Genomic DNA, 17,613 nt, shown 5'->3' with positions numbered 1-17,613 from the left:
TTCAGAATAGGTTTGTAGAGTGAACATACTAAGTTCCCTTCAGTGTTTGGTTTAATTAATTGAGATTAAAATGTATAAATTTTTTACTTTTTGGAATATGTACTGAGATAATTTGGAAACTATTATCCTTTTAATGGTTTTTAGTTAACAGTAAGTGTGTTAGTTTATTGGCTTTTTGATTTATGGTTGATTGAGAACTTACCAAATTATAAATCGATTATTTACCTTGCTTTCATTAGTTTTAGATTTTAACAAATAGCTGTTAAAGCAAACCTAAGTAGTAGTGTTAAAGCAAAACTAAGTGCTAAAATTGAAAAAAAAATATGTGACCACTTCTTTCAAAAATTATTGAAAAAGCAAGTCCATACAGGAGTTTGGAAATATTTTTTAAAAATACTTTTAAAACCATAGTTGATAAGAAATCATGTATGGCTTTTTTTCCTTCTGTAAATCTGATATCTTGTCATGAGTTAAAAATATTGGAGATTGTGTAGAGATCCCCCTCTTTTGAATTTTTACAGTATTTAATGTTCAGAAAATTGTTTAGGAAACGGCAGATAATGTTTAAAACAAGAAGTGAGATATTTCTTTGTTATGGAATTGGCGTTTACTGTGTCATTGAGGAACATGTTTCTAATATCTTACACATTCATCCAATTATAACTTTAATCAGGAAGCATCAGTTTTTATTTATATTTTCACCTTCTTTGGTGCATACATTTCAGTACCATTTGACTAATTATAACCAGTATGTAGCAATTAACTTTGTGCACTTTTGAATATGTTTCTTCTAGTGATTAATTTGATTATACACTTTGCAAATATATATATAGCTACATGCTCTATGGTGTTTATTTTCATACTCTGTATCTTTTATTATCACTTTATTTTATGAAATGTTAGGAGTATTAAGAGAGAAAATCTTAATGAAGTGTTTGTTAGTACTTTGGTACCGGGGATCGAACTTGGGTCCTTGCATTTGCAAGGCAGGCGGCATAACCACTAAGTAAATCCCTGGCCCCATGGATTATTACTCTTACTCTTAATGCTATATTTTTAATTTATCTTAATTTCATTTATTTGCTGCTTAAATATTTTTTTTAAATGTACTGTACTGGAGATTGAACCTCGGGCCTTTCCACTGGACTATGTCCCCAGTCCCTTTTTTAAAAATTTTTGAGACAGAGTCTCACTAAGTTATCCAGGGTGGGCTCAAACTTTCTATCCTTCTGCCTCAAGCTCATAGAAGGCTGGGATTACATATGTGCACCACCATTCCTGGCTTGCTTTATTTTTTTCAATTTTAACGTATGTTACCTTGAGATTTACCAATCTATCCTTATGTAGTCTCTTCAGATGTTAAGAATTATATCTTCATGGTCTATATAGTTATGATTTATTGACAGTCTTTTTCTGCTTTAACTCTTTCAGAATATTATTTGAGATTTATTTCCTGTTTGCTTAAAATAGTGCAGGTTAGGTAATTTGTATCTATACATCACAGTTACAATCTTGGTTGTATTCAGTTTGTCAGTGAATACTGCATATTCCAGGAGATTTCTTAACTCTTAATTGTTTAGTTCTTAATTTTAGAATATACAGAAACACACAGGTGTGCCCTGACTTCTTTGAATTCAAAAACACTGAATTAAAAATTCATAGTTATACAAATACTACAAATTTTTCTTCCTAAGAAAGTCTAAAGTTAGAAAACAGGTAAATTAGGAAATTAATGCAAATTGCTATTTTGCCTTCATAAAGATTCTTAGTAAGGTTAAATAATCAGATCTTGCAGTGCATTTCAGTGATTATTTAGGAGTATTTAATTTGAAATGTTTCTTAGCATACTGTCATACTTGAATTTCTCCTAAATTATCAGTTTCTTCTAAATTATCAATATCAGTTCATAGCTAGGTTAGCATGACCTAAATTAAGTTTCTGAGTTCTTACAGATTTTGAGTCTGGCAGCAAAGTAGATATTAAAAGTAGTTGAGTTTTGCCCAGAAATTCTCTTCTATTTGCAAATATTTTGTTTTTGTTTTTCTTTTAAAAATTGGAGAATTGCTTTGTAGTTAAAATAGAATTTAATAGAGAAGCAGGTTTTATGTCGTTGTTCTGGATCAGAAGTACAGTCTCAGGGAGAAAAATGCCACTTGGAAGTGGACAGGAGAGGTTGTGGGAATTTATACAGATCCATTACCACAGGGGCCAAAAAGTAAATGGCTTTTTAATTTGGTTCAGTTGGTATTCAGTTCATGTAGAACACACGTTCCTTTTTGCATAACTGAATTGCATATGGGTCTTAGGTTTTATTTTAAGAAAAATAGTTGACATTTTCTGCATTTAAAATTTGTTTTCTAGGCTCCTAGACAAACCTTAAAACAAGGAAAACCTGCCGTGTGCATTCTAGGACTGCAGAGACAACTGTTTCTTGGGGAGGAGCTGTGTGTCACAGTGACCCCTGTAATACTTGACTGTGGCAGGAGGGAAGTTCATTCCATTCCTTCTTTAGCAAGGGGCTGCTTTCAGGAGTTGGCATTAGGCTTAGTCATTTCAACTGACATTTTAATCACTGAATAGTGCCTTGTCTTCATACTGGAACATACTTTGCAATACAAATACTTTAGGCAGTTGTTACGCAGCTTATGAAAACCTGTAAGCTGCTCTTTTAAAGGTTGCTTTTATATTTCTGAAATTTCTTAAATTCTGTTGATGCACATTGGGTTATTTAACCCTTTATACATGTTGATTTTTAAAAAATAATGTGGTTTGTAAACATACAGATATTCCGTCTGGAAAAAAATATAAGCAGGAGAAAATAAAATTTACTCATTTCTCTAACTCTGCAGTTTTAATGAATATCTTATCCATTTCTTTTTTACAAAATGCAGTTATGTTGTCATTTATTTTTTAAAGTCTTACTGTTTCATGTTTCATCACAAAATTGAGGCAGGAACCCAACCTCAGAAGAGACTTAGGGCTTTAAGAGATATTTGTAAATAAATGAAAAATAATTAGTAAAGTAATGGATGCTAAAATATTATGTTGTCCTCAAATGCTTTATTTTTCTTCTTCCTGCTATTCTGGTGAATATTTAACTTTCTTTCCCACAAGACCTTATTTTTCTCTTCTTAGTTTCCTGAGTACCTTGCCCTACCTGGGATACAGTAAGCAGTCAAGTGGGGTTTGTTTGTTTGTTGTCCTTTTTGGAGACAAGATCTTGATGCATAGTTCAGGCTGGTCTTTAAATCCCAATGGTCCTCCTGCTACCACCTTGCAAGTGCTGGGATTATAGGTGTGGGCCACCAGCAGGACTCACGTACAGTATTTGTATCAATAAAGCCAGGTTCCACATTTTCTAGCATGGCCCTGGATATAATGTACAGTGTGGAAACCTTGTTGATGAGTAAGGTATTATCAGGTTATAGTAATAAAAAAATTTGTTCTATTAGTTGAGGACTAGATAAAAAGTCATTGAAATTCCTTTCCAAAAGAGGGTTGTTCCCTAACAATTAGTTTTGATCTGATACACAACTTTTATGGTGGGTTTACAGTTTACTACTCTGGATCTCCCAGCTACCACCGAGTATTTTAAAGTTATTAACTGTATTCACAGCTGTTATGATAACCTCACATTTAGTCTGTTCTTTTTTACATAAGTAGATGATATGATACAGAAACTTTCTAAATATAGAGTGGGATTCTTTTGAATTCTTTTTGTAATTTTTTCCTTTTTTTGTTCTAAATGGACTTAGTAACATTGGATGCTTGAGCTTTGTACAGACAACTTTGTTCACCTATTTAGCCTGTATTTACTTGGATTTGTAATTTCAGTTGTGTCATTCTTCCCGCCATGGGCAGGTACTGGCAAACTTTGGTTAAGATGTTGATATTTTTCTGGTTAACAGGGGTTTATGAGGATCTCCTACCCAGGCATACAAAAAAGGGGTCAGGATTTGAGAGAGACAGCTCTGCTATCAGAAACAGTTTTCATACTGGTTATGTGAGCCAGGTTTGGGCTTCTGGTTTATCTGCTCCTGGGGGTGGGTAGCTTAAGAAAACTCACTTAACTTTAGAAGCTTAAATGAGTTATTAGCTGTGTAGACCAGTAAATTTTAAATGTAAGTCTCTGCTTCCAAATATGGAAATTGGAAACTATCAATCTTCAGAATAATTGTGAATAAACAATATTACATATACAAGACTTACGTGTGCATCCAGTAAATACAAGTAATTGATATTGAAATTCTCTCATAAAATTTAAAACTTCTAGAAACATTGTTTTCAATATGTAAATGTATATTGTTTGTATTTCAATGTCTCCAAAGGCTCTTATATGTGTAGTTTTACCCAATTAATAGATATTCAAATGATAACTTTTTAATACTCAAGGATGATCCTCTTTAAAAGAGGAGCTTATCCATGAAAGCCCTCATTAACAGTATTAATGATCCTGAAAGGAAAATCAGAACTTAGAATCATTTCTCAACAAAGCATGAAAACATGGTTTAACAGAGCTTGCCCTGGGAATGACTCTTCGCAGGGCTAAAGAAATCCCTGGGCTTTGACACATGATGCTTAAAATCTGATTATGAACTTAATATGAGTTTTAGTAAGTTTACAAGTCAGAAAGCCTCTTCAGCTAATTTTAAAGTTATTGCCACAATTTTAATTGAAAGAGTTGATAGATACATATTTTTTCATTAAAATGATTTAAATCAAAATAATGAAAAAAAAATCAGAATGACAGTTGATACATAAACAGCTTTTCCTTTAGCCATTAACTTGTGACCTAACTCTAGGCAGTGTAATTATTAAATTATTTAGACCTAAAACTTTTAAAGTAATTTTATATGTACTTTCAAATATTAATTGAATTCATTGGAATGTACATTACCTTGTTAAACATCTACTAAGATTAAATGAAATAGAGAAATACTTGGAAATGAATGTGTATGTTCTTATTTCCTTCAAATAACAGATAATGTACATGAAGAAACTTAGAGATCTAATGTACAGCATGAGGACTATAGGTAATAAAGTTGTATTGTTTGGGGATTTGTGCTGATGAATAGATTTTAGCTGCTTTTGCCTTGAAAATAAAATTTTAAAAAAGGTAATCATGTGAGATGTCAGATACATTGATTTACTTTACTGTAGTAAACTTTACTATATATGTATCCCATTGCATAATTTTATGTACCCTTAGTATACACAATAAATTGTATTTTTTAAAAAAAAGTATATGTAGGATACAGAGGGATAAATAAGATTGTACTGACAAACCTTTAAACAGACTGATATAGCTATTTATGTTTTTTATTGTATGCATTTTACAGATTTAAAATCCATTTTTAGAAATTTACAGGTTTACTGGATTTTTTTATCCTCTGAATATCTTGGTTTTTTTCTGTTTATATCATTGTGTTTGTGTGTGATTTAAAAAATTCCAAACATAACTAAATGTATATGAAATATTTTATACTCCTTTAGAATAGGTTTGTATTTTTCACTCAATTTGGAAATTAGTGACACCTGTCTATGTAGTTAATGCACACACACATCCTCTTTTTAAAAGCTGTGTGATATGTACCATCAAATATTAAACCTTAAAGCTTGGTTCCAAAATGTTGTGGTTTGGATGTGCTCCCCAAAGGCCCATGTGTTAAGGGCTTGATCACCAGCCTGTGGCACTGCTGGGAGGTGATGCATCCTTTAAGTGTTCTGGCCTGGTAGGAGGAAGGTAGGTCACTGGGAGTGTGCCTGACCCCTTCCTCACTTTCCCTTCCTGGCCACCATGAGGTGAGCCGCCTCCTCTGCCATATACTGCAACCCTGATAGACTACCTCACCCCAGGCCCAAAAGTAATGGGGCCAGTCGGTCATGAACAGTACTGATAACCTCCAAAGCAGAGCCCAAGTAAACCTTTCTTAAGTTGATTGTCTCCGTATTTTGCTGTAGTAATAAAAGCTAATACCAGAAAAAAATTTTAATGTCTTATAATCAAAGTAAAAAGGACTGGGTATGTAGCCTAGTGTGAAACCCCTGAGCTTAGTTCCCAGTACCTCCAGACCTAACCAAACCAAGCAAAACACAGCACAACAAAACAAATGTGTGTGACATGGTATTTTAAGAAAGGAGGGATCAGTTTATGAATTTGTTTCCTCCATGTTGCTAATTAGAAATATTTTTAAGTTAGAGTGCCTGAAAACTCTAATGACAAAGTTCTTTTGAAAGCTTTAGCATTAGGACTTGATAGGGGCCAAGGTGTATTAAACAAAGAAATAGGAAAATTCTGGGAAGAAAGTTAATTTGAGTCAGTTAAATTATCTTTGGCAGATTTAGTGCCTACTGTAACTTTATTTTGTTGAAAGCATCTTCTTCCACTTGTGTCAGTTGGTGGGAATGCTGGCCTTCTTTATTCAGAGATAGTATTTGAGTTCATGGCAATATCAGCTATCAGTGGTTAGTAGTAAGAATTATTTTTTCTTGGAAACTGTTATTTACCTTTTGACAATTTACTTGAACATCTAATTCTATACCTGATAAATTTGGGGTAAATCAGGAAGAAGACAGCATCAATATTGGTTTAGTTAAATATGCAGACATTAATCCTTTCAGAAAAAAATTTTGCTGTGAGCTTTATTTTCACCTCTATTTGTCTAATTCTTTTAGGAAGTACGCATTGGTTTTTCATTTCCTTTCAATTGAGTTATTTCACTGGGTGCATGTTTAAAATCAGTTGCCATAGTGACATCTGGTGGTGGATTTGAAATCCTAGCGAGTATGTTTGGCATTATTAATATTACTTATTAGCTCCATAATTCCAGCCTCTCTCAGATTTTTAAACTTACTAACATTTTTTTAAATACCTCCATTGTATTCTTGAGGTTAGAAAGTCAGATATTTATTACTTTTATAATGCTTCCTTAAAATAAATGAATGATTCCTGATAACACTGCTGAGTGGAGTGTGTAACAAGCATGCCTAATACGCTTGCCCTGTGCCCCAAATAGATCACAGATTCTCCATTTGGTCACATAGCTTTTTTATTCTCTAACCTCATCACAGGAATGGTGGTGTTTTTGTGTTATCTCTCACTGGCTTTGATCCTCTTTTTATCTGGCTAGAGGGAATTCTGTTGACATCCTGGCTTTGCCTGTCCTCTAGTTGCATACTGTTGTTGCTATCTCTGAAAGTGAAAGAGGAAATAGAAAACAGGAGCAAAGGTGGGTGAGAAAGAAGGAAGCTGAAAGAGGGAGAGGTATTTGAAGACAGAACAGAAACTTTAAAAACTTTGTAGATGGGTATTTATGTGCACTCAGATGATACGTTGAGTATGTTAGAGAAAAAAATCTATAAATCTTAGTTTGTTTTTATTTTTCTCTGTTAAAGATATTACTTTAAAATTTTCATAATAGAAACCTGAAAATTTGTTTTTATTTATAGAATTAAGGTAACTGCTGAAGTTACTTACAGAAAAAATCCATCTGTAATCTATAAATGTTAATTGTGGCTTTAGGGAAGATTGGTAAAAGAAACAGAATAAAGTCAGAGACTTGCAGGGACTTAGTGAATAAATATCGTTTCTAGTCAGATTCCTAGATGTTGTCTGGTAATGTGGGTCATTTCAGAAACCAGGACTTCTGCAGGGAATGTTTTAGATTCTAAAGAACCACTGATAACAGAAGTACATCAGTGTGTGGGATCTAAACTCTACATGGTCCACGAATTCATGAAATCATAATATTGGGCATCTCATTCAAATTTGTATTTTCACTGCCAGTTAATACCACCCTAATTTTTGCCCATATTTAAATTGAAATATTTTGTTGTCTCATTTTTAACCTTTTAATATCTAGAGATTCTTTGGAGCACTTCAAAATTCTGCTACTATCTGTGACTAGAGGTCATGTAAAGAAGTATACAGCTGTTTCCTTGGTTGGCCAGTTGAGTGGGAGAGGCAGTTCCCGGCAGAAGTCATAAACAGTCTGGCTAGGAATAGAGGAGGAAAGGAAGTGTTGTTTTTTGTCTATTATAAACCTCATATTTGCCTTTTAGATATGTTTTTTCCTTTCATCTGATGCTAGAGAAAACTTGTGTATATGAATGAGCGTTTAATACCTTTCTTGATTACTGACATGTACACAAAGCATATGTAATATGAAGTCCTACTTGTCTTTTCAGAGTTACTGTGTTAAGTTTGGTTTGATCCATGTTTTTCATACTATCGATAGGACTGCTAACAGGGAAGTTTGCTGATTTTTAAATCAGATTCTAGGTATATTAACTTCAGCTCTGCCATTTACTTTGGGAAAATTTGTTATCTCTGAATTTTCTTCCATGGAATGGGGATAATAGAACCACATGCATAGAGACATTAGAAGTAAAGATTAAATAAGATAATATGTGTAAAATACCTATAGTGCCTGACATACAGTAAGCATTGAGTAAATGGTTTCTGTGGTTATCATTTTTTTAAAATGCCTATGATCATATGTAAAAGGATAGTTTTTTAAAAAAGTAGACAGCAGCATGAAAAAGTGATGAATAAAATCGCCAGGTATCTGTCTACTTGAAATTTTCCAATAATACTTTACTTGCCAAATTAATTTAATTGCATTGTAATAAAGTGGCAGAACACAAGAAGAGCATAAGTACATTTATTTTGTTCATATGTAATGTTAGTATGGAAAACATCCTGTATCCCCAACTTCCATTGTGTCAGGGGAGAGGGATGATGAATAACAGAAACTAGAAATGATCATTCTTTCAGACAATAAATGTAATTTTACTAGTTTAGTGAATGGATTGAGTATGTATAACTTAAGTCTGAGGTAAAGGGGAAGCATATTTGAGTTTATCTTCAGATGTTATCACCTAAACAGATCATTTAGCTCCTTTAGTTCTGAGGCTTTTGTTCTGTGTGTCTAGTAGAATTAAAGACCTTTTTGGAAAGTTCAGTGAGAATTAATGAAGCAATTGTAGGTAATTACAGTGCTTCTTGGTGGCCATAAACATTCATCTTACTATATTTCATCTCACAGGTACTTACTTAAGTTTCTAGCACTCAGTATAAGTTTTTTTGATATTAACCTCAGATATGCAGATACTTTATGATCATAAAATACACGTGCAAACATGGTGAATGTAGTTAATAACAATGTATTCTTGAAAATTGCTAAGAGAATAGATATTGTGTTCTTACCTCAAAATGGTAACTGAGGTAATGAATATTTTAGTTAACTCAGTCAATAAATGCATATTTCACAGTGTCATGTTGTATACAGTAAATACATGTGATTTTTCAAAAAAATGAGAATACAGATTTTGGTTGAAGTAAAAATGTTTCATTGCTGAAAACAGATGAAATTGATATTTGTTGTTTTCCTTACAATATTTTCCATTAAATTGAAAATACTAGCTAGTGATTCTAGAGGTAGACGATATTTAAAGTTCAGCCTGAACCATGGTGTTGAACACTAAGAGTTATCATAAATTCAGAATGACCAATCCATGAAAAAGAAATGCAGTGATATATTTGGGGAACTAAAGGACAAGATTAGACTATTGAATAAAAAAGTAGGATTTGCCTAAGACAAATTACCATTTGCACTTTTAAATATTTTGAGAGGTTGTTAAGCCTGGGATTAATTAAAGCATTGATAATTTTCAATGGCTGGCCCAAAACACTGCAGATACTATAACCTTCTGATAATCATTATTCCATCTTTTATTTGTTGACCAACAAGAAATGTGTCCTAAGGGTTTGATTCTCAGTGGAAGATTTTTTATATTAGCCCCAGTTAAAATACTTAGGTATTTTATTTATTCATTTGATAAAAATTTACTGAGCTTTGTACAGACTATTTGAGAAGGATATACCCTTTCACAGTTTCTAGTGTAGCTGAAGAATTTATATTTTAATACCATGCTGATCGTCTTATGGTTTGCTTAATGAGACTAAAAGGAAGAACTCAGTGCACTAATAGAGAGACCTGAGCAATCCATCATTCTGAAATTTGAAGGTTTGTGCTCTGTTTTCTTGGCCACTTAAAAGGAAGTGTGTAAGTCTGACTAATACAGTGATCTTCCTATCTTCTTCCCCAAGATCGACAGTGGCTAAAGGAATGCTGTGTGGGGAGCATGGGATGCCAGATTGGAGGTAAACCTGTCGGAAAGCCATCATATGCCAGCCAGCCATAATTTTCATCTTTGGAAATACAGAGTTTGTGTTCTTAGATGATCACTTAGTACCCATTCAAGGAGTTGTTTTGAGCACTTTAAAAAAGTACTCAAGTACTTAGTGGTGCCGCACCTGTCTCACAAGTGCAAGGTCCTGAGTTCAGTCCCTGGTACCAAAAAAGAAAAGCACTTGAGTGCTTGATGGACACTTAATTCTATATTTTTATAGAACATTATGTAGCATATGATATTGTAATCATCATATATGTATTCATTTAATCAACCCATAAGGAACATACTGTTATTATCTCTATGTAGGAAATGAAACTGAGAGGTACAGAAAGGTTAGATAACTTGCCTAAGATCACACAACTAGTAAGTGACACATAATCTTTAATAAGTTATTTTTAGGTTGACACCTTCTCAGAGTGGCATTTTTTTTGTTGTTGACATGCTGCTTTATATTTTGCTTCTTTCTCTCTAGGTGTCCTAGAAACTTCGGATCTACTGGACCGTGAGTCGATGTCCCATTATTGGCTAACAGTCTATGCAGCTGATCGGGCTGTCGTACCACTTTCATCATTTATAGAGATCTACATAGAGATTGAAGATGTCAATGACAATGCACCACAGACTTCAGAGCCTGTTTATTATCCAGAAATAATGGAAAATTCTCCTAAGGATATATCTGTAGTCCAAATTGAAGCATTTGATCCAGATTCTAGCTCTAATGACAAGTTGATGTACAAAATTACAAGTGGAAATCCACAAGGATTCTTTTCAATACATCCTAAAACAGGTATGTGTTTGCACTACTGTATGAAATCTTTATGCTTACATTCTCCTTATATGGGGAAAATTAAGAATAAGTATCTGTTGCAGACTTTTCTTCAGTTTTGGTAAGTCATTTTCTTTTCGAGTTATTCAAGACAAGGCTTTATTTTCAAATGCTATTTAGTCTGAGTTTTTTTCCCTTTTGAGTTTGCTTTTATAAAGCTATTCTGTGGTTTTTTTCATTAGTAGAGTTTCACTTTGAGGTTAAAAGCAAATACTGTTATTTCAATAGTAATTCCTAAATGAGTGATCCTAAATTTAAACCCTAAATGTAATTCTACTATTAAATATATGAATTTTTATAACAGCTGTTTTGGGGTGTGGTGGCATACACCTGTAATCCCAGTACTCAGGAGGTTGAGGCAGGAGGATCACCAACAGTTTTGAGGCCAACCTGGGCTACATAGTGAGGTCAAGTCCAGCCTGAACTACATAGCGAGACCCTGTCTCGAAAAGAAGAAAAGAAAAAGATGATAGAGATCATCTATGTATGAAATATTTTGTCTCTTGAAAAGTATCTTAAGGTCTAGGTGTGGTGGTGCATGCCTGTAATCCAGCTACTCCAGAGACTGAGGCGGGAGCATCACAAGGGTGAGGCCAACCTGGGCAATTTAGAGAGACTCTTGTCTCAAAATAAAATAGGGCATGGTGGGGCATGCAGCTCAGCAGTGAGGTCAGTCCCTAGTATTGGGGTGTGGAGTGTGAGGAAAACTTCACATTTGTGAAGACTCTTCTTTGATAAAAGTAAACTTTTATCAAAGTTCAAAATTTATTTTGATTGCATTATCATATACCCTTTATTTTGAGACAATTGTACACTAGTCCTTTGGACAAATTCTAATATATTCCTCTAATGGAGTTTAGGTTCTTAGAAAACTGATGATCGATTATTAAGATTGATTGAGCGGTACAAGAATTTAATTATATATAGGAGAGAAATTTACAGGACCTGGTAGCTTTTTGGGGGCAGCAAGGTGGCACTGGGAATAAAATGTAGGACTGTGAGCTCAACAAAAAAGGCTAGGATTAAGACAAGAACATGCCAGACTTCAAACACCCTCTGTAAATGATTATAAGGCTTGTTTTAGCAGTGTAACTGTATGGTATATTGTTTCTCCTACACAAGTAGCGATTAAATTTACCTCCTTTTTTGTGAAATAAGGTAAAAGAGATCTAAGAACTAAAAGGTGAAATTTTAAAAGGCATTGTCAGATATAAAAGAAGGTTAGAAGGTTATAAGAATTTTGGAGGACGATTTCAGAGTCCAGAGATTACGGAGGGGGAGCAGGGGAACTTTATCACAACCTTGAGAGAAAGAAATCTAGAAGAAAAAGCCTTGAAGTGGTAAATCAAAGATGTGTAACTACTCCTATTTTAAAATTACTTAATGAGATAGACTTTTTTTTCCCCTAGTACTGGGTATTGAACTCAGGACCTTGCGCTTGCCAGGCAGGAGTTGTGCCACTAAGCCACATCCCTGGCAATGAGATAGACTTTTAAAAGTTTCTATCACTTTCACGTTTTCTGTCTCTAGATTAAAGTAAGTGCTCTTTGAAGAGACAAGCAAACAACCAGTAAACGTTGTTTTGATTATCTGAACAAAACTGTAGGAGGTCGGGGCATTATTTATGTCAGGAGGAGGAGGAAGAAGTTCAAGGAAATTGTATAGATTAGGGAACCTTGAAATGTCTGTTATCCCTGTGGCCTCTGAAACAATGCTATCACTGCTCTTATGTCTTATTGTAGAACCGTGATTGATATGGCATTGCCACCCTATTGTAAATCTCTTCATTCTGAAAACTCCAGAAACAGGTCTGTCTACCGAGGTTTCTGTGCTCTTTCTTATCCTTAGCAAGAGCAGATTTGCTCCAGGATTTCATAGCTACTGCATAGTCCCTGAGTAGGGGACACATCATCTGGCTGGTAGGGCAGAAGAAAAATGCTCATCATCTTTTACAAAAAGGTTTTGTGTTTTTATGAGTTGAAGGCAGGTTATAGTGGAGAATAAGGATAGTGCACAGGAATATTTGTTGTGATGTGTATTATAAACTGTAGGGTTATTAAAGAAGTCTGATCTTTCCACAAATCATCTAGCATCTCTGAAGATAAAAAAAAAATTTAGAGTGAGTATGATAGGAGAATATAATACAGGTTCACAAGATCTGCCTCTGAAGATGTCTCTTCCCCCAGATTGGCAGAAAATTTTAAGCAGATCCTCAAAGTCCAATGTGTAGATGCCTCATCTTTGTCAAAACCTTTAAATGACTTATTTTTAGCAGGTGTATTCGTAAGATGAGGCTAGTTTTCCACCATGTGGTTGAAGAAAGCCCTGTGATTCCTTCATCTATAATACCACCTGTGAACCCTATATCATGTTACTTAATAATTAATGACTGAGTGAGAAAATCACTGGGGTAGAAATCAAGAGATGTGGGCCATAGTAAGGCTTTCTCTCTGAGGTCTTGGGGAAAATGGACTTTTGTAATCAGTCATGAATATTTCGCAGTGCCATTAAAAGTTTGTATTATATCTAGATGTCTCCCCTAAAGCCTCACGCAGTCCATAGGTTGCTGGATCTAGAGTGTGTGATGCTGGGATTAAGGATGTGGTTCTGGGATTGATTCAAGGTGTGAGGCTAGGATTAATGCTGCCCCACCCTGGGCATGAATGCTATCCACCCTGGGCTGATACCTTGGATAGAATATAAGGAACAGAAAGAGGGCTGCTGTTGTCACTGCTTGTTGCTTCTTAGCTACTTTGCTGCCTTCTGCTTGGCTTGAACTATTTCTCCTCTGTGATGCCCCTTTTCTGATATATATATTTTTGTTGATAGCATAAACTTTTATAATTTTTTTGGTTTGGTTATATCCAATATTAGGGTAAATTTGCTTCTTTTAACAAAATTGTGCATTTGTTCAAGGCAGGGGAGAGACATGAAGATAGAACGTTACATTGTTCAGGGCCTTCCTGATAGCCCCAGCTCCTGCAAACACAAGGGCTGCAGCTTTGTGCTGTGTAAAGGACAAAGAAGAAAGGGAGCCCAGAACAAAAGGGACCAGTGTGAGCTTTGCAGGTTTCCTTATCCACAAGAAACCTCAGTAAACTGACACCATCCTTGCAAATTCTCTTCTTAGTTCAAGTTACCAGTTTGAGCCTTGAGGAGTGATATGCAGCTTAGAATTGACATACAGGTTTGAAGATTACTTTTTAGGCATGTGCTCACACTGGAAAGGGCCTCACAGTCTTATTCTCTTACTTGTATACTTGATATTTTCAAGTTTGGGGTACAAAGCAAGTAATTTTTTAGTTTTACAAAGCTTTTTGAAGTGTAATTCACTTATAATAAATTGTTCACTTTTGAAGTCCACCATTTAAGAAGTTTTGACATATTTATAGATCTGAGAAACCACCACAGTCAAACAAATAAACGTACACTAGACTTCCTAAAGTTTCCTACACATGTCCCTCCCTCTTGCTTCTTCCTGTGCCCCTATCCCTAGGTAACCACTGACCTGCTGTCTGTCCATTATATTAGCTATAGTTTGCATTTCCTGCAGTTTTATATAGTTGAACTCATGTACTCTTATATGTACTCTTTTAGTAAAGTTTCTTACACTTAGCATATTTATTTCAAAATTCTTGCATATGTATTGTGTATCAGTAATATATATCTTTTTTTTTTTTTTTACTGGGATTGAACCCAGTACCTTTGCACTAAGCTATATCTGCACCCCCCCTTTTTTTTTTTTGCCAAGGTCTCTTACTATGTTACTCAGGTTGGGCTTGAATTTGGGATCCTCCTGTTTCCGCTTACCAGAGTACTGGGATTACAGGTGTGTCACACCATACCCAGCGATAGTTTGTATATACATTCACCTATTGACAGACATTTGCATTATTGCCACATTTTGGCTATTAGAAAGAAAGCTGCTGTGAGCATTGATAAAGTCTTCACATTGACTTGTATTTCCATTTCTCCATTTCTCATGGTTTTTGTGTAAGAATACAATACATGTTTTTTTTTCTTATCTTTATACCCAGGTTGTACCATGCTGTGCCCACTGAGAGGCATCTGCAGTTTTTTCTCCTAACAGTATTAAGTGCTGTGCTTTAGAAATCCCTTTATTACCGTTATTGATGGACTTGCCACATTATGACAGTGCGTCCATTATACTTGACTTTTGCTCCCATCTCACTGATCCACTGATTTTACTTACATAGTAAATACATTACTTTCTACTTCCTCTTACTGGTGTACATCTTCCTGTTAGGAATAAATCACTAAGCATTTTATTTTACAGCTAAAACTAATTCATTAGAAATGAATAGTATATAAAAAGTAAGGACTTTTTTTAGTGTGTTTTTTTGTCTGTATGTGCATCTTAAAAGGGTTTTGTTCTTTTGGCAACTGCTGCTTCTGTTCTGTTCTCTTGAGATTTTAAATGGTATAACAATTATTTTGAGGCTCTTTCAGCTTTAATGATGTTGGGACTTTTTCTTTAAAATGTCATTTCTTTGGAAGTGCATCTTTAACCTAAATCCCTTCTCACTATTATTGGGTTGGGAACACATTACACTGTTAGTCTAAGTCTCACTGGTGGTTTCTCTTTGAGCTGACTCCATCAGGCTAGGTGAACTTGAACGAGACAAACCACAAGAGACCAATAAACTGTGGCTTTCCTTTTTATCTTTCTGTCTTATTCGCTTGACCTTTGTATACCTCTGTTCTATCCTGTGCCATTTCTTGCCCTTATTTTAAACTTTTATTAAGAATTAGAGGGGGACTGACTAGTAATGTACCTTACATGTGCACTGTACTTTGTATATTACAAGCGACTTTTACATTCTTAACCTTTATAACAATCATGTGAGATGGGTAGAAACTACAGATACCAAGAGTTAGTTGTGTTTCTCATTTGTATTTCCCCACAATTACAAATAATTACATAATTTCAGAGAGGTTAAGACCACTGAGAGGTCCAGACCAGACAGGCAGAATTTCCTAAATGCTACTTCTTGATACGCAGTGCCTTTGATGTATGAGTGTAGTTTTGGAGCCAGTTTTTCTATAACTTAGTATTAAGAAACTGTGTATCATATAATAGGTGCTTTTTAGGCTTACATTATTTCTGTGGTGCTTTTAGATCATCAGGATGGTTCTAAATAATACTAGACGTTTAAACTTAGTTTCATTAACCATGTACTGTAGGACTCGTTGAGCTTTTTCACATAATTTTACAACTTTGCAGGCCACATAATCTGTCACAACTACCCAACTCTGCCATAGAAACATGGAGTCTGAAATAAACAGTATGGAAATGAATAAGCAAGGCTGTATTTCAGTACAACTTACAGACATTGAAATTGGAATTTGTATAGTTTTTATGTGTCATAAAACTTTTTTCAGCACATTTAAAAATGTACTTGCCATACAAGATTAGTAGTAATTTCCTGACCTCTGATGTGTCAGTAGATTTATTAGCAAAACTAATTGATTTTTTTGTGTGTGAAGTCTTTTTGATATTTCTAAGTAACCATTGAATTACTCAGAAAAGATGATATGTGATTTGCTTCTCTGGGTTCCTTAAAACTCTTCTTTAATGGCCCAGGGATTTAGCTCAGTGGCACCATAAGTGCCTCGCAAGCACAAGGTCCTGAGTTCAATCCACGGTACCAGGAAAAAACCCAAAAAAACCCCAAAACCAAAACCTCTTCTTTAAAACCCTGTAATAGTTTACCCTGAGCATCACTTGGGCAGGTGTCATTTCCGTCAGTCAATTCTTGTATTGAATAAATTTGATAAAATTGTCACTTTTATATTTCCTGTTGTCTTATAAAATTAACAAAAAAATATAATTTTTGGTTTTCCTGTATTTAAATAATTGGACTGGTAAGTGGTTAAAGACAGCATTTAGAATATTCATTGTCAAGATTGAAATCTTAAGATTTAGCAAGTTGATATTAGACTCTTGGAAATTGATTTTAGACTCTTAGATCTCTTCTACTTTGAGAAATAACTATTTTTCAGTAGAAGACAAAATATTGCTAAATTTTGAGATCTTCACATTTTTTGTGCTGGTATATCCTGTTAAAATAATTGATATAGTCTCAATTCTTTAATATTCCTCATTCCCTCCTTTCCATTTCTTTTTCTGGTTTGAGTTCTTTATGTTCAAATTACAATTTCTTGTGTTTTGTTGAAGACAACGATATATAATGGAATGTTTTTCGTTTGTTTACATAGTGTATTTACTGTACAATTTTATGTTGGATATAAGAAATGTGACTTCAGTCTAAGATTTGATTCCAGATAGATTTGGTAGAGATACATAGTTTATGTGCAGTAACCCTAGAGGATGATAAAAATCACAAAATGCTTTAATAGCTAGTAGGTATACTGTGAACTCATCCATGTTCTATTCCTATATCACTTTACACCTATTGTTTTCTGAACCAAAGTAAATGGCATTTTATTGTGGCTGGAATGGAGACTGAACAAAGTGCAATAGGAAATAGCTACAGCTGCAAACAACTTCCAAGGGTTTCCGGTAACATTTGATAGTTGCAAAGGAAGGAAATGAAGGTCCAGTCATG

General features: G+C 34.4%; 1 protein-coding gene across 11 annotated transcripts in view; it reads left to right on the top strand.

The window, feature by feature from the left end:
* The window catches only part of Fat1 (FAT atypical cadherin 1), a 123,410-nt gene that overhangs the window by 40,928 nt on the left and 64,869 nt on the right, over positions 1 to 17,613 (top strand). For all 11 annotated transcript variants that reach the window (XR_015453444.1, XR_015453445.1, XM_087217144.1 and 8 more), the window contains exon 3: positions 10,670 to 10,984. Coding sequence is in view for 9 of the 11 variants with exons in the window: in XM_087217144.1 (XP_087073270.1) it covers positions 10,670 to 10,984 (315 nt within the window). In the remaining 2 variants the exon portion in view is untranslated. The remainder of the gene's footprint in view (positions 1 to 10,669; positions 10,985 to 17,613) is intronic.

The sequence above is a fragment of the Heterocephalus glaber genome, unplaced genomic scaffold, assembly GCF_053883595.1.
Source record: "Heterocephalus glaber isolate CG9 unplaced genomic scaffold, H.glaber_assembly_v1.0 deba00001461, whole genome shotgun sequence".
In the NCBI taxonomy this organism is placed as follows: domain Eukaryota; kingdom Metazoa; phylum Chordata; class Mammalia; order Rodentia; family Bathyergidae; genus Heterocephalus; species Heterocephalus glaber.
This window is presented reverse-complemented; position numbering and strand designations above follow the sequence as displayed.